Genomic DNA, 17889 nt, shown 5'->3' on the forward strand with positions numbered 1-17889 from the left:
GCAAACCTCCTAAGAATTCTCCTTCTTGAAAGGAAATAGGGAGTTCAAGCCATGTGAAAAGCTGTGTATTAAAAGAAGAAACACAATTTAAACTGTTATCCTCAGCCACTTTCTGCAACTCACTGATCTGCTGCACCTAAGTTCTGCAAGAGCCAGACAAAGCTTTTCTCAGTGCTGCAGGGCATGACTTTGATTGAGGGAATATAATGATGTAGGAATGGTAGATTTCTTTTTGTGGATAGTTTCCTCCAGAAGCAGACAAGCAAGGGAGCAAATACCTTGTGATAAGTCATCATGATTGACACTTAAGCATGGGAAAAGCAGATCTTCTGAAAGTGTTTCATACCTTTAGTAACTTTCACCTGCAAATGTGCCCAGGCACCGTTCACCAAGATAGGAGATTGTAGGATTTTCAGCCCAAATACAATGTTGTTTCTTTTGTTATGTCTAAATTTGAGGCAGTTCAAAAGTGGAACTGCCTTTCCACAGGTATTAAAATGTAAAGATTATCTGGAATTCAAAATTAGCTGTAGACTTTGTGCTTCATCATATTTACTTGGAAATGATACTTCCCCTCAACGCAGAGAAGTAAAAAACACAAGTTCTGCTTTTTAACAAACTTTCCTCTTTAAAATATATCATAGCACAAACAATGTGTGTGAAATAGAGAACTAAGTCAGGCTGTACATTTTTACTATTTATTGCTTCCTATGTTGCTATTGTTTAGCACTTTCTTTAGCTGACATTTTTCTTTTGCACTTTGAAAGACTACTCTGACAATCCTTAAAAAGAGATAAAGCTGCTATGAAACATCCCTCCTATCTTCATAAGCTTTGCATCAGTTAAAGAGATTCCTTAGAACACACAGGGAAGTTGTGCAGTTGAATACATACATTCATCTGTGAAGCAAAGCAGTGAAATGCTCATGTCTATATATTGTACAGGCTTGAGTCATTACAATACCAGAGTAGGGAGAATTTTTAAATAAAGTTTCCAGTCTAAGAAAAATTGTTCAACCAGCAGTAACTCAAAGCTATTCAGCCAGGACAGAAGGAATCCCAAGCAAAAATTACTGATATTCCATCCAGTTTACATCCAGAGAGGCCAAAGTCACTAGCTGACTGCAAAACCAGAGCTCAAAAACAGAACAAACAGCTCAGATGAAAGGAATTTTCAAGAAACTGCAGTTAATTCATAACAGAGTATCTACTGAAATCAAGAAGAACTACAGGAATTAACTTGGGTTAACTCTTGTAATGGAGACTGGCTACCAATGCTTACAGCTCTTAATTTTGTCTATTATGAATACAATTTCCTGTAGGAGAGCAAAGGTGTGAGGCTACGGAAGAGGTTTTCAACATAAAAGGTCTATCTTTTAGTTTGCTGAGATGTTGTTTTTTCCTAGAGCTTTTTGTTGTTGTTGTTGTTGGGTTTTTTGGGTTTTTTAATACTCCCTGATAAAATGGTTTCCCTGCTTCCCCCCCGGGAAACTGTGTTTCTATTGATGTGTAAAGCCCTTCAGAATGATTCCAAACCTACACTTCTAGTATCTGCTACCATGCTACTTCCCAAATACTATGATGAGCCAAAGTAGTGCAGCATGAACAGTGAAGGTGGGACACCAAGCCCAAGGTACAATGCTGCTGGTCATAATGGCAGCTTCCAAAGAGATATAATTTTCTCATGTGAGGTTAGGAACTCTCAATACTGGGAATTTACAGCCTAGTAGATATAAAGAAAGAGTAGGGCCTCTATTTCTGGCCATTCAGAATCTCACAGAACTTTGGATAAACATTTGCAGAAGGATGACAGAGCAAGGCAGGCTGAACAGACCTAAAGACCTATTTAGATGAGTGCTTTGCAAAATCCTGGTAGACTAACTTCAAAAGGCATTCTTGCAGAAATGACCTATGTTTCTGCTTTTATCAGACTGGGATATCCAAGTTTGCTGCCAGTCTGCCATGAACATTCAATGGAATTCTCCTGTTTCTCTAGAATATTAGAGTCTATAAGCCCATAACCCTCGCACTTTTATCTTAGTAACATAAGTAACAATATAAGATCAATTTGCCAGTCTAGCTTGTGCAGTCCATATTCATTGTTATGCCAACAGGACACAGCTACCACAAAGCTGCCTGTGGAGAATTAGGCAAACACATGAAGACAAAAACATGAATGTGTTTTCAGTGGCAAGTTATCAAGTAGTTTCTAAACTATCTTTGTGTTGATAGGCTCATATTTAAACAATGGATTCCACCACTTTCTTCCTCACCTGAATACCACTGATACATTACTTACACTGGCACTAGAGTTATGGTGCTTGTCCTGGTTTGGGCCAGGATAAAGGTGATTTTCTGTCTTTTAGCTAAGTCTCTTGTAAGTAGTTGCACTTGCTGAAATTAACAGCAAGTTTCTCAGACTGTGTGTTTCTAGGACTGATAACACTCGATGTTTATAGTTACTGCTAGAGACTGGTATGCAGAGCCAAGGACACTGCTCAGCTCTGAGGAAAATATAAAGAGGTCCCACCTGCAGCCCTCCTTTGGGGAGGAACAGACAAAACAGATGACCAAACAGAGTATTCCATCCCATATACGTCCTCAGTATAAATTTGAGGGATCATGAGGGCCAAGCCATTGATTTCCTGCTTCCAGCTTCCGGCTGCCTGCCCTTCCTGCCTTTCCTGCCTCCCTTCCTTCACCTGGCATCTTGCAAGGATCCCATCCATTCGTCTGCCTGTGGTCCTGATCCATGCCAGCCCTTATCTGTGTGTTCCTGCCTCCAGTTCCCGACTGCTGCCGACTCCAGGAGTCCAGCCTGGACTTTCCCAGGGCTGCCCTGCAGCCTTGGTGGTGATGTGAGAGCTATTGGGGGAGAGGGGGAAGGAATGTGGTACCCATTTCTTGTATATTTGTATATATTTAGTAATTTTTCCTATTTATCATTACTGTTTCATTAAAGTTGTGTAGTTTAGTTTCCAACCCATAAGTCTCTCTCCCTTATTCTCTCTCCTTTCTTATCAGGGAGGAGAGAGAGATTAATAGAGAGCATCTGTGACTCGGTTTAACTGCCGGGCCAGTGTTAAACCCTGACAGTGCTATATAGCACATTCTGAAACCTTCCGGTGGAAAAAAAATCCTGCAACAACTGAAAATTAACAAAATGCTGCTAGTTCTGAAAGATTTTGCCAAAGCACTGCTGATTTACAAGCACGCTGTTCTCTTATTACAGTAGTTTTACTAGCACAGGGTATTTTAACCGGAAGCCAAGAAAGAAGTGTGAAACATTTTCACTCTCAGTTGCCTGCAGCTGCATGCTCTGCAAGCACACCATGAGCACCAGGATCTGCAGCAACATTCAGCTGCTGCCTGGCCTACAGACTGCTACAGACTGATAACCCTTGGTTATCAACAAGTCTGTGAGCATCACCAATGCACAGATCTCTTAGGAGTAGTTTTGGGACAGAAGGTGCACAACAGCATTGACCTTGTTAATGGAAAGATTTGTTATTAATCTATTGCTGAGAGTAACTAAAAAAAAATAAAAATTCATATCCTTTCTGTCCCCACCACTGAACTTCATACAACTAGTTCAGTACACTGGAGCATGTGACCAAAAAACCACAATTCCCCTTACACCAAAATAAAATAAAGAATGGGAAACAGAATACAAATGAAAACCCAGACCAACAAGGAAAAGGGTGTGTGCAAAACCACAGTCTGTGAGAAGTTTCAGAATGATGGAGACAAGAAAACCAGACAGAAATACTAAACTAACAGTTGAAGAAACCATGTATTTTAGGGGCTTCCCTGGAGTATTTCTGACTTCTGCCATCTAAAACACACATCATACCAAAAGATACTAAAACCCCCATCAGACACAGTAGCAACCCTTAGTTGTTTGAAAAATACAGAACTTACTATGACTTTCATTTCAGTAGCTGAACTGTTACTCTCGTAACGGCAGACAGTGGATGTGGTATCAGACACAATCACACCACCTTCTTTTTCAGGAGCTTCAGAAGATCCATGTTTCTGCAGGCCTACAGCCTGGTACTGGGCTGCTCTGCTGTGGGGAAGGGGAACTCAAATCCTTCCCCTGAAGCTGCTCTGTGTGAAGGATGAAAACCAAACAGTTAGCGCGTTCTCTGAGAAACAAACAGGTTTGGGTCTTTGCCCTTTTTCCAAGGTTTATGCCAATACTTTTAATTGGTGATTATTTGTAGATTTTAAAGACGTGTGCCTCATGAATTCAGGTCCATTCTCAGGAGAAACAAACACTTCACCAATCAGCTGAGCAGTTAAGCAGAGGAGTTCTCATGGGACAACTGTGGAGGCCTTCAGTATAGCCCAGAGTTTCCTCCTTTTCTAAGCTGGAAGGCTGAGGCTTGCCACCACCTTCCAGGCAGCAGAGGGAATTGTGGTCTCTTCCCAAGCACAGACACCATTGTGAAAGTGGGTCATAAGCCACAGACATGACTCTTCTCTTTTATTTTGGCAAAAAGAGCTTGGGCCCCTACCTCCAGGAGAGGTTACACAGGTGGGTTGCTGTACACAGCAAATTTGTAAATACAGCAAATTATCTCCAGTAACACTTGGTATATTTTGAAAAGAACATGCAGTCAATGTGCTGCCAGACCCCATTCCAAGGCACTAAATATTCCTGTGGCTTACACGGGGACACAGCTACCAACAGCCTGATCCTGAGCACCTCAACCTCTGTGTGATTCAGGCTTACTGAAACAGTATGGATTTTGTAAATGTTAATTTCTCAGACACCCCTTCAAGTTTGCTGTTAGGGACCTGAAGCTATTTAGAAAACTACAAAAATGTATTAACAAAGTAAGGAAATATATTTTATTAAACAGTAATGCTGTAGAGGAAGGGATCACAGTCTGATTCACAAAAATCTGCAGGTCAGAACAATTAAGAACTGTAGGTACAGGTTTCTCACTTCATTGTATCACTGGATTAGGAACACTTTCTTCTCTTTTTTTGGTGTTTTGTCTATATTCTACTTTTTTTCTGAGAAAATTATTGCTTTTACCAACACCCTGATATCAATTTAGGATAACAAGTGCAGGTAAATATAGTGAAAGCTGTTTAACCACAGCCTCCACAACAAAAGATGAAGTAGATATTGCCAGTGAAAGAAGAAGTTGAAGAATTGCCCAGCAAGAACCTCAGGGATCTGAACAAGATTTTGTAGGTATTACTAGCAGCAAAGGCATAAAAAAGAAACAAACCCAAAAAACTCCCCCCAAAACCTCATTAATTAAGCTTTAGAGCTTTTATAAGCGATTTCAACTTCTATTTTTTAAGAGCAAATGATAGAAGCAACAGTACTCAATTTTTCATACCAACTTTGTTTCTCACCTGTCTGATAACCCTTAAGGGTTAATAAGTTTAGATCAGCTTTGTTTGCTTTTTTTTGCAGCAAGCCTATACAAGTCTGGGTCAGAAACCATAGTGAATACTTGCATGACTGTGAACAGGACTTTTAAACTCATAGAGTAAAGGAGGAAAGGACTCCAAACACCCCTTCTGGTGAAATCAGAAAACTTGAACACTGGGATATTGATCTGACACCTGCTCACAAACCAAACTTTTGACAGGTGCCCAAACAGTTGAAGTTCCTTATTTCTGGAGTTCTCAAACTAAGAAATAAGAGAGGATTTGCAGAAGTAGCAAGTGCCAAGAACTGCAGCTGAGAATGAATGAAACCTTGAACGTATCAAGAGCTGTATAAGGATTAATACATTAAAAAGTCTGCATTCAAGGGTTGGAAAGCAATGTACCTCAAGCTGGAAGGGCGCTGATGACTTTTGTTTGGTCTACCCTTGTTTTGTTTCTAAGTGAACACTACAGACTCAATAGGAAAAGTTACTGATTAAACTCATTAGTAATTGCAAAGCATTTATCTCCCAGGTAAAGATTCCTACAGCATGAGATAAATAAGTCCTAAAGCCATACAGTAAATACAGAGAATAAGCTATTTAATAAAAATACGTAATATTTCATTGAGGTTTTTTTTTCCTAACTGAAAGGAATACAGGTATTACTGTACTTTTTGAAATCAAAACCAGTTTCTGAGCAATTATGGGTATTTATACTCCTTTCTTGAAATATTAAACACTATTTATATCTCTTTAGACAAAACTAAATGAAAGATCAATTCAGCTTTTTTTTTTCCTTAAATCTCCATTTATGGCCCAAACCTCTTCAGCTCCAACATATCTTTTTCATACCCATTTCTTACAAATGGCAGAACCCGATTTCTACTGAGAGAGGCTTGCTAAGTATCACCCAACTAAAAAGACACTACCCTGATCTGCCAAGTAGATGCTGTGGCTTTTTCCCTGTTGATACAGAACTGCCAATTACAATAATTCAGGCATGTAGAGCCAAAAAATTCCACACAAATTAATTCTGAGCCAAAGCAGGAAACAATTTCTTAAAAATTAATCTGGTATCAGAAAGTTTATTTAATACTTTCTCTGATTTGGCCTATCTCCTCTAAATTTAAACATTTTATTGAACTTCCAACAAACCCTGTAAGGTTATTTAATGTGAATGAGGTAAGAATTATTTTTTTGGATTAACAATATTTTCCAATATTCAGAGGAAGAAAATACTTAACTGTAAATAATACTAAGATGCATAATCCAGAGCAATGACTTCTGAGTCACTCAAAATATCCTTGTGCATTTTACAAGGCAAGCATGGCACTGTGCCAGTGAATGATTCCAGGCAATGATCCAAAGACAAAGAGAAATCAGCTGACTTCATGTAAAGCACATTAATAACCACAATAGACATCTTAGAGAAGGTTCTATTTATTGTTGAAATAGAAAGCAAGAGATATTTCTCAGTTACTCATGCCAAGCCCATGGCATTGATTGTGCTCTACAACAGAAAGGCATTTATTTGTTCTGGACAAATAGGACTGCCTGAGAAGTAATGGCAAGCACACAGCAGCAAATAATACAGTTTTGAACCATCCTATGATATTTGTTTCAATCAGTAATATAATGAAATCTTAATATTTCATGCATGGTCAAGGTACAAAATTTAAAACTAAACCACAATTCATAAATTAGGTGTAACTATCTTTATATTTTGTGGTGTTGAAGCAGTATTTGAGGACTTAAATCAGAATGCTGTTAATTTTTCCAGTGTTCAAATATTCTCCAGTTAAATCAGAACACTGAAACAATGTTGAAAATAGAAGAGTTTGTTCTATGAAATCTTAGAAAACATAGAAACTTCTAATCATGCTTTCTTTGATGTATGTATTTTTAAGCAAATAATGTTTTTCTAATAATCACAAAATGAAGAAATTTTTGGTTTGACCAATGATTCCTCCTGTGACTAAGGATTCTTTCTAGTTCTTAATTTGCACTAAAAGAAAATAATAATCTATATAATACCTGGAGTAATCACACTATATAATTTGACATAGATTTTTAGAAAATGTTACAAGCTGGCATTCCAACAGTCTTGAAAAGTCACAGGAATAACAAGAACTGAGATAAGAGGAATCTAGCTTGCATACTTAAATAACAATTAATATCCTGAAGAGGAACCTTGAGAAATAACAGAGGAAATATTGTGCCACAGGACATGAGGTCAGCAGAACTCAGCAGAAACTAAAGAGGGCAGGGGGAGATCAAGACCAGCAATGCAAGAAGCTCCCCCTCTCCAATTGAGACCACTCCTCACTGAACATGCACCTTGATTTAAATAGACAGTCTGCTTTTACACAGGAGCAGGGAGTACAATTAACTGATGAGGCTGTGGTAAGTTACCCACCAATAAGTGTAATTACAGGTGGATCTTGATGCTTGCTAAATGGGATATGTATATGCCATAGTTTCTTGCAAGTGGGGGCCAGCTTTGTGGATTTACCACCTAGTACCCTGTTCTGGAAAAACTGCAGTAAAGAAATACTTTGACTGTGTGCAGATTGGATTATTGGACAACTGGTAAACAGATGCTGTTTTGGGACAACATAGTGATAGTCTTCTGTGCTATTATATCATAGAGTCTATCGGGAAAATAGATAATCCCTACAGTGATTCAGTGGAAACAAGCATTAAAAAACAAAAAAGAGCTTCTGTTCTTTTTCAGTTATACCATTACATGTCTAATGAAATCATTTACTAGCACCAGAGTAGTAAATCAGATGCATAGTTTTGTAACAGGCTAATTGTCACCTCTCCTGTAGAAGCAAGTATTGTTTTATCAGATAAGAAACATAGCACACTGTTATTTTCTGGTGACTTAAAACAAAAAAATGCAACAGCTCAGGTAATAGAGCATCATTATGGGATTACTAAATTCAAACCATCAGACTTGTGGACAGAACTGTGCTGAGAGGTGAAAGAAGTGCTGATACAGTAGCTGAGATGAATAATCTGGCATTTAAGAATATGTGAGGCCTCTATTCTTTGCTTAACATGTCTGTCAGTGCAGCTGTGGAAGCTGCTTCTGAGTCAGAAGCTGGTTCTATTTGAGTTATTGTTAATACGTTGCTCATAAGCAGAAGTGCATGTTGAAATGAAGCAGAGGTAAGCTTCAAGTATCTACAAATAATTTGATAATTGTATCTCATGATAGCTCTCAAGGCATTAATATCTTCTTTGGGAGTGAAAGCCTACTTAAGTATGTGTAATATTGTAGACTATTGTGAGCCATCCCATCAGATTACAGACTGCCTATTCACTTTTTTTGTATAAGTCTGCTGTACTTACTGACACACTACAAAGTGTTGTTTTAATACTACCAAGGCCAAAATATGACTGCCAAAATATTAGCCATAAAATGTATTTTTCCCACTCTACAAGTACAAATCCTACCAAGTTCAACCAGTTTTTCTGATACATTAGATATTTTCTTGCTCCAATAACAGCTCTTGCACAAAGCTACTCTCCAATTAAGGTTTATGAAATGTTCACCTTGGTAACTTCTGTACTTACTCTACAGATACATTCTGGTTCAGTTTGATGTTTTAGAAAAGACTAGGAAGTTATTATTTTCCAGGCTTATTAAATGCTAGTTGCTAGTCAGATCTACAAATTTATCAGATACACCTTGATCCTCTACTCTGAGTCCTATCACTAGTTACCTGGGAGAAGAGACTGACCCCCACCTCACTACAGCCTCCTTTCAGGTAATTATAGAAAGTCTAAGGTCTCCCTTCAGCCTCCTCTTCTCCAGACTAAACAGTCCCAGTTCCCTCAGCCCTCCTCATAAGATCTGAGCTCTAGACCCTTCAGCAGTTTCATTGCCCTCCTTCAGGCATTCTCCAGCGAATTTTTTTTTTACTGAGTGGTCAGGCATTGGCACATGCTGCCCAGGGAAGTGGTAGAGTCACCATCCCTGGAGATGTTAAAATAATATGTAGACATGGCTCTTCAGGACATGGTTTAGTTGGCATGGTAGTATTAGGTCAACTCGGTGGACCTGATGATTTCAGAGGTCTTTTCAAACTTTCAAGACTCTGTGGATGGAGTATTTCCCCATATTATTGTGAAACCCTTACCTGTATCCTCAGGGTGTTCTCTCATTTCACTTTCCTACTTCCTTAACTATACTGCATAAACCACCTGCAATTTAAATAAAATCAGAAATCTTTAATTAATGGGCTCAATTACACATGACATTAGTGGCATAACTGTGCTGCAGTCATCCTGAACTGCCCCCAAAAAGCTGGGCCCACTGTGAGGGGACAGCACATGAGGCCTGGCCCAGCACTGACAGGGCAGCAGCTGAAGTCCTCACACAGGACATGCATGTGTGTATCATATTTGTACAGGTACATTCACCTTTCTCTCATTTTTCTCCTTCTGAGGTTTATCTTCAGCAGAAGACATAAGTAGCCCTGTCCAGCCTGGTCTGCTCGGTGACTGAGCAACGCCATCAGCAGAGCAGACATCTTAAAACACCGAACAAAGTGCTCCGGCTCCTCAGGCCCGCAGCAGGGCCGCTCCTCCGGCCTCGGCATCCCGCCTCAACGGGACGGGGCAGGCGGCAGCAGGTAAGGGCTCCGCAGCCCCACAGCTGATCTTCCCGCCGGGACCGGCACTAGCACCGGTTTATCTGGGCTGGGCTGGCCCGGCCCCAGGCGCTGCCGAACCCTGCGCACGGCCGGGCTGAGGCGCAGCCGCCCACGGGCTCTGTGCGGGAGGGGGTTGGCCCGCGATTCGCCCTCTCGAGGCCGACCCTTTGCCGGGCAGGCGGCAGCACGGACCCTTTTCCCTGAAACACCTCCCGGGCCCTGGCAACGGCCGCGCTTGGCAACCGGGCTGCGGGCCCGGGCCGGCGGGGGAGGAGGATGAAGCAGGTAGGGGCGGCGGCGGGCGGTGCGGGGCGGCAACGCGGCTCCTTCGGTCCCTCCCTGCTGACGGGCTCCCTGCCGCAGGCGCTGGTGGACGACACCGAGGATGTGTCCCTCGACTTCGGGAGCGAGGAGGAGCTGGCGCTGCGGAAAGCGAGGATAAGGTAACGGCGCGGGGAGCGGAGCGGGCCCGGCCGCAGGGGCCTCAGCGTTGCGGTGACGAGAAACTTAATTTAAACCCGTATTCCCACGTTTTACAGGGAACGGGCTGGCCGGGGAGCATCTGACCGGGAGATGCTCAGCTTCGGCGGCCCGACCCGACCCGGCGAGGCAGCGGCCCTACAGCCCCACGGCTGCTGCGCGCCCGGCGGGATCAGCCGCTTCCTGCCACCGGGAACACGCGTGTTACACGCCCAAAGCCAACAGAGCCTACAAAATACAACCAAACCAAACCAACCAACCAACCAAAAAGAAACCACCAAAACAAAAAACAACATAAATAAAAAAAAACCCACCAAAAACCTCCCGAAACAAACCAAATTAAAAAAAATAATGCACCAGCACTGCATTGCACACCTAGCTCAAGGGAAACAGCAAGTTATTTGCAATAAAACTGTCATGATTCTCTGCCATGAGATGTGGAATATACGGTATCTTATCCTGGAACCTGTTGCCTAGGAAAACCCATCCCACTGATCCAACTCAGGTTAAGCAGCCTACCAGAGCAGCTGTCACACTGAGCTCCCAAGCAACAGAGCTGCTCTTCCATCAGTGGCTTTGAAGAATCCCCAAAAACCTGTCATGGCTCATGTCAAAAGGAACATGTCAAAGGTACATACGCACACACTCTTCAATAATGTGTATAATTTGAGGTGCAGATGTTGTATAACTCCATATTCCTTCCCTAGGACAAGAGCCTGCAGGTCTGGGTTTTTGGCTTGGCCAGCCATATCCTTGCGAGGGGACTCACACTTCATAGTCTCAGTAAGGTGCTTAGAGCTGTAATAATTGTGAGCCTCTTGCTCATGTACTGGTTGGGGGTTTTTTTTGTTTTTTAGTAAAAACCCTTCAAAGTCTGATATTGGAACAGATTCAGCATCTGAACATTAATTCATTGTCCGTCTTCCAAAATGAACCACTTCTCCAAAGCTATTTTAACTTTTGAAGCACTGATACACTTATAAGAGCTCTGGTGCACTTGAGGGTTGTAACCTATGAATAGGTTGTATTGACACAAGACACCACTCAGGCAGTGAAGTCCCTCATCCTCTGTAGTAAGATCGACACCTGAAGCAGCAAGACACTGGTTTTGACACATCACATTCCCTTTACTCCACCCACCCATCTCTTTATGGCAGAAAAAGCTCCTTTTACTTAAAATATCACATATCAGAAGTGTTTTTTGGAAAGTTTGAGGTTAGCATGGACATTATCAGGAATAAATATAAACTATAGCTGTGTTCTTTTGTCTCCAGTAACATGTGTAGTACTACAAGCACAATGTTGCCAACATAGAATGGCACAGGTAATTACTAGAACAGTTTAACAGCTCTAGAGTAAAAAATATATACATTAAAAATAATAAAATATATTGAAATTGTTAGTTATGTTCATCATAAATAAGTACAAAGTAAGTTAAATCTTGTTAAAGATGTGTTTAAAGATTTGTTGAATTTAATGTGTCTTGTTTAAAGATGTGTTGAGTACAACCACTAAAATCCTTCATAGAGTACCAAGGAAACAGGTGAAATATGATAGATTTCTTCTATCTTTGTGAAAGTTTTGACACAAACACATCCCATTTTATAGCTTTAGATTGAAGATTAGCTATTGGAAACACTATTGCTTTGATAACGAAGGTAAACATCAACTCTGAAATAATAGTAGCTAAAACCCAAAAAACCACTATAAGCTAGAAATAGTTGCTACGCTACATTGTTAGCAAATCCTGTAACATTCTTGTCCCTCAACTTCTCAAGTGCTCTGTTTTTGTTTATTTAATTTTGTTTTTTTCCTAGGCACCCACTGGCCACTTTTTTCCACTTGTTCTTCCGAGTGAGTGCCATTATTACCTACTTGTTCTGTGACTGGTTCAGCAACAGCTTTGTTGCCTGTTTTGTCACTATTCTCCTCCTTCTATCTTTTGACTTTTGGTCAGTTAAGGTAAGATGACCCTCAGTAGTTATTAATTACCTTTGAAAGTCTTTTGTGTGCCATTAATTAAAACAAGAAAAGGAAGTATTGACAAAAGTGACAAAAACATTATGATCTACTGAGTTACTGAATGTCTAGCCCATTTTAATTAAGACACTTACATATCTTTGTTATGTTTATAACCATATTCTCTATGGCTGATGGGAGCTACTTAATATGGTGAGAAAATTGCTTGCCATAAGCAGACTTCTCTGTGTGCTTTCCCCCTTAAAAAAAAAAAGCCAGAACACTGGCTTTCAGTAGTGGATGCCAAAGCTGCAATGCTGTGCCCAGACCCAGCATCCAGGAGCCTTCTGAAGCTCCTGTGAGCCCAGTTGTGGCACTGGTGCCCCAGTGCAGGGAGGTAGGTCAGGCCAGACTGGGAACCCCAGTCCCAGGGGTTCCACACATGGAACAAGACTTTTGTTTTGTAGAAGTGAAACAATGATGCATCTCCAGCATACTTAAAACTTCCAGTATTCATCCAGGTGCAGAATATTTTTTTTAACCTCTTTGATTGGTTTCATGCAGCTTTCTTGTTTGTAATTAATCTTCCGTTTTTTCAGTGTGCTTTTGTTCAGTTTTTTTCTCAGAAAAGATTTGTGTATTGGGGGCTTCTGGAACTATCTGCCTTAGAAAAGATACAGCCTATAATTCCTTACCTAAATCAACATTATTATGCTAATTATCATATTAAAATTAATTAATTATATATTAATATTAAATATATTGAAATTTAAAAATCAGGTCTCTAAATTTGAAGTAATTAATCCATCTTAATGACTGTTCAGTTTGGCACAGCTTCTAGAGATAACTTTAGTATTTGATAATTTAATGATTTTCATACATGCTTTTCTTTTTTAATGTTAGTCTGACAAGTGCATTATGCAAGTGATTAATTCAAATACTTGTCTCTGTCACTAGAATGTGACAGGAAGACTCTTGGTTGGTTTACGTTGGTGGAACCAGATTGATGAAGATGGAAAAAGCCACTGGGTGTTTGAAGCAAAAAGAGTAAGTATATTAATAAAAGTAGGCATAGGACAAACAGAACCCATAGGGAGGTTTGTTAAGCTGATCCTTAATCAAATAAAGTTACAAATAGAAAAAGCTTGTAACACTTTTTATATCCAGCTTCTACAGAAGCAGTAAGTTATTCAGTTGCAGTTGCACCAGATTGTGACATCCTGGAAGCATTCAGAACAAAACTGGTTTTACAACATTGTCATCACATTGTCACCACACACACCAGCAGAGTAACTGTTCATAGCATGGTGCTATTGGTATGAAATGTTTCTGGTAGTTCTATTTTATTTTCTTGTGAAAACATCTTGTAGTATCTTCCCATAGTTAATCCCAAAGCAAAATCCTTTTCAGGAAAGATCCATGTTGAAAGCAATGCTGAGTAGTTAAAATTCAGCATTTTAAAATTATTATTTTATTCATGCTCACGGAATATAGTGGGGGACAGAACCCAGATCCCTGCCCTCTAGCAGCTGCTGCCAGCCAGGGTGCTGCCAAGGGGGAGCACAACTGGCAGAGGGTAACAAATGTTACAGAACTTCTGACAGCAAAGTGAAACTGAGAGTACAGGAAAGCAAAGAAACTGGAAGACCTTCATAGAGTCTTGGTTCCATCAAGTCAAGGCAGTAAACAAGAGCTTTCTTAGGGCATCCATAAAATGACCTCATGACTTCAAAAGTACTGTAAAATCATCAATCCTTGTTCATTTACTACAGTTTGCTAATTCTAGCCTAGAAGTACAAAGTTGACTCATCTGCATAGGCCAAAGCCTTCCAAAAATTCTGTCAAGCTGGTAGCTTCATTAATATGAAAATCACAGTACCATGAAAAGGAACATATAATTAGACTGGACTGTGGTTTTGTCATGGCTTATCCATAAGAAACACTTTGTCATAGCAAGGTACTGGAGTACATGCAATTCTCTTACTATCCAGACTCAGGCACTCCCCACCACCCCAGTCCTCTAGCACCTTTTTAAGAGCTCTATGGGTAAATTTACTTACAAATATTCCAAGTCACTCACCAAAAATAACCAGCTAATTCTTGGCATACTGCTGAAGTTCATCCTTGAAATCCTGGGTTCTGCAGAGATTTGCTGGAAGAAAAGAAATGCACTTAGATTCCAACCACCACAGTTGCCCTCTCCTATCTTTGGGGTGACAGCAGCCTTCTGTAAACTTGCTCCTCAAGTTAACTACGTCTTTTAGGTGCAGTGAAAACAGAGACATGAGCTGTGCTGATGTGAAGAAATCTGCAACTTTTTGCAGTCTGTTTATAGGTCTTTTGCTCTTCCTGAAGAACAGAAATAGAGCACCATGGCTTTTCCAATACTGAACTTTCTTCCCCTACCAGCGATCTAGACTACAGAGTGAGGTACTCACACTAAAGTTCTGCTAAGAGCACTGTCTTCTATTTCATACTTCTCTATGGCCTGAGTAAAGCTAGAATCTAAATTCAAAATTAACATATTTCTGCAATTTAATTGCAAACTGTCAGGGTAACAGAACTTTGACTTTTAAATAGGACTAATCTGTAGTGTTAGTGGGAGCTATCATTGACAAAAAGAATAATTATCTCATTCATTTAAACATGAACAGATATAAGAACATTTTAAAAAGAAAATGCTGGCAGGTACAGTATGGTACCAGACAGAAAACTGCTTTTCTTATTCAATCTTCTATGCATGTAGCAAGGAAATCAGGGTAAATAAGTAATTTTGTTCAATTCCCTCCTCTGCTGATTTGTTGTTTATTGTGAGTTTTATCTTTGTGACTAGCATTTTCAATAACTTTCCTTCTAGGTGCCTACAATAGCTGCCTCAACTGAAGCTGAAGCTCGAATCTTTTGGCTTGGCCTCATTATCTGTCCAGTCATTTGGACAGTGTTTTTCTTTAGCACCTTGTTCTCCTTGAAACTGAAATGGCTGGTAAGTCTCAGGGGTGCTGACAGAGCTATGGCTGACAGTGTCAGTAAAGGGACAACCCAGGCCTGTTAGTTGTGTAACAGTCTTTGAATCAAACCTTCCAACAGTACAAGAAGTCCACTAACAAATTCAACATATCAGAATTTTCTGCAGTCAAGCCCTGCACCCTGAACAGATCAGTAATTTTTAGCTTCACTTCTCCTAGGTTATTAGATGTCAACTCTTTCACCTAACTTGAGAACCTGAAGAGGCTGGCAAAACTACAGACTTCTTTTTAACTGTAGCAACTTCCATTTCCCCAACCTATTTCAGTTCAAGGAAACTAATAGGAGAGGACAAAATATGAACCAGTGATGCTGGTTTTTACATGTTCTTGGGACTTGAATGTTATTTACCTCTGCTTCTGAACAGCAAAGGTTGTTTGCTAAACTAAAAGCTGGTTGGAAAATGAACCTACCTAGCACTGGAAGCAGGTTGCTCCAGTGCTTCCAAAACACAAGGTACACAAATGAAAATACCATAGATTCTAGGAAACTGTTTCTGAGGCTAAGAAGAACATTTTTTGTTCTTAGTCATATCATATGAGTTCTGCCTGCTGCTAAGCCTGTGGGACCATCTAATGATTTAATTATTTTGACTGCCTGTTAATGATAGATATTGATACATATCTGTTGATGCTCTTTGTAAATCTTTTCGTTCCAGGATCTTACTTGTATATGTTAAGGCATTAATCAGCTAAACAAGCCTGCAGCCTTGCTGTGTATGTGGATGAGAAACTTTTTAGATACAAATCAGACTTTAAAAATGTGAAACTATAGAATCAGTTGAATGGGTTGGTTTTTGAAGAAGTGCTTTTAGGGAAGTCATGAAGTCTTTCAAAATACAGAATGACAAAAAAACCCCAAAACAAAACAAAAAAACCAAACAAACCCCCCAAATCTAACATCCGTTTTGATAAAAAGAAAGAAAATTGGTAGAAAGGAACTATTGTGTTTAAGTTGACATGATTGGATCTCCTTGAAGGTCATTTCTTATTGTAATATCACCCTCTTGCAAGTACATATTTATATTGAAATAGTATGTAAACATGTATACACACGTGTGTATATATTCTACACACACAGTCTACATATAGCAAAATTTCCTTTGTCCATAGGCTCTCGTGATAGCTGGGATCTCCCTTCAGACTGCTAATTTATATGGCTACATCCACTGCAAATTAGGGGGACAAAAAAGCATCAGCAGACTAACTTCAAGGCTTTTTGCCACAGATATTCCCAAGAGTAAGTACTGAGTTGATCTTGACAAGCCCACAATGTATCACGTAGTGATCTGCCTCACACTCCTAGTTTGGGTTCTCCCCAGCTCTTAGTTCCTAAAATAACTCCTGGCAGGGCTGAGCAGATGCCCCAATAAGCCTCTTGTGGAACTCACTGGGTGGGGCTCTGTCCCCCTGTCACTTCACTTTGTGCTTGAAAGCCTGCTGGAGTTTCTCAACCCAGCTGCTCCCAAGCCCCATGAACAATGTCCTCTAAAATACTCAGAGGGATTCCTTCTGAGGCACCACAGTGCCTCTGCCTTGGCACAGCAGAATCATCTTCAACCCCCAGGCTCTTCCAGACTTCTATGACATTCTGCATACTGGGCCATGCTAACACCCATGCTTATGGTGTTCATTCTACAGGACAGACAAGGAGGATTTCAGAAGATCCCATTGAAGAACATGGGAAGACAGGCACTAGATAATCAAATGAGGAAGCACTAAAAGGATGAGCAGTGAAAATACTCAGTTGGGAAAGCTGCTGTTCATGTGAAGATATTTAAGTAAAAGCTGTTCTGTAATTATGCCTGCATGAAATAAAGAGTTTGTGTCGTGTTTGAGTATTAAACCTTTCAGAATCTAAAGGGCCTTTGTTACTTAAGTTTCATCAAAAACCAGTTTCTTTAGGCACAATAATAGAGCACACTTGCTGAAGAAAAAAATGTCAGCTACTCCAAAACTGCTGGATTGTCTTAAACAAGAATTAAAATGTAATCAAAAGACGATGCTCAATTGCGTAACTTCAGAGCTGCATTAAACAAAATCAAACTGCCTTTCCCTCTTGTATGCAATACTGATTTCTCAGAGCTTTGATTCCACAATAAAAGAGGAATTACAGTCACAAAGGGCCTCTTGCTTAGGAAAGATACCAAATGTTTTATTTTTTAGTGCTCAGGCTTAGGGTTGAGTAGAAGAAAGAACAAAAGTCATATAGCACACTCACACAGTACTTGTGTGAAGCAGCCAGTTATGTATAAATAGTTAATGTAAGATTATCTTTTCCTGATACCTGTAAAAACCAAAAAACTGTATTATAATTAACAAACACTAGGTGGTTTGTATTTTAAAGCTTATGCCAGTTACAAGGAAA

At 40.1% G+C, this 17889-nt stretch overlaps 2 protein-coding genes across 4 annotated transcripts in view; one reads left to right on the plus strand and one right to left on the minus strand.

Annotated features, from left to right (window-relative positions):
• The window catches only part of CIITA (class II major histocompatibility complex transactivator), a 46808-nt gene extending 31450 nt beyond the window's left edge, over window positions 1-15358 (minus strand). Inside the window, exons 1-2 of one of the 2 annotated variants that reach the window (XM_071760770.1) lie at window positions 14579-15358; window positions 3921-4109 (exon numbers count right to left, since the gene is read on the minus strand). The gene's annotated coding sequence lies outside the window, so the exon portion shown is untranslated. The remainder of the gene's footprint in view (window positions 1-3920; window positions 4110-14578) is intronic. The other variant, XM_071760773.1, reaches the window with a different exon arrangement.
• On the plus strand, window positions 10122-17571 carry TVP23A (trans-golgi network vesicle protein 23 homolog A). Of its 2 annotated transcripts, none has more exons than XM_071760776.1 (7): window positions 10122-10344; window positions 10423-10502; window positions 12357-12501; window positions 13456-13545; window positions 15356-15481; window positions 16635-16761; window positions 17163-17571. In XM_071760776.1, the coding sequence occupies exons 1-7, from the start codon at window positions 10336-10338 to the stop codon at window positions 17222-17224; spliced, it is 639 nt and encodes a 212-aa protein (XP_071616877.1). In that variant the 5' UTR covers window positions 10122-10335; the 3' UTR covers window positions 17225-17571. The 2 variants fall into 2 exon arrangements, with proteins under 2 accessions (XP_071616877.1, XP_071616878.1); XM_071760777.1 differs by having other exon boundaries at window positions 12357-12393.
• Window positions 17572-17889: the final 318 nt, after the last annotated feature.

The sequence above is a fragment of the Heliangelus exortis genome, chromosome 17 (assembly GCF_036169615.1).
Source record: "Heliangelus exortis chromosome 17, bHelExo1.hap1, whole genome shotgun sequence".
NCBI classification, from domain to species: Eukaryota; Metazoa; Chordata; class Aves; order Apodiformes; family Trochilidae; genus Heliangelus; species Heliangelus exortis.

Coding starts and splice junctions, on each gene's coding strand:
- TVP23A (XM_071760776.1), top strand. Junction 12,502..13,455: donor TTGACTTTTGGTCAGTTAAG/GTAAGATGACCC, acceptor CTCTGTCACTAG/AATGTGACAGGAAGACTCTT. Junction 16,762..17,162: donor TGCCACAGATATTCCCAAGA/GTAAGTACTGAG, acceptor TTCATTCTACAG/GACAGACAAGGAGGATTTCA.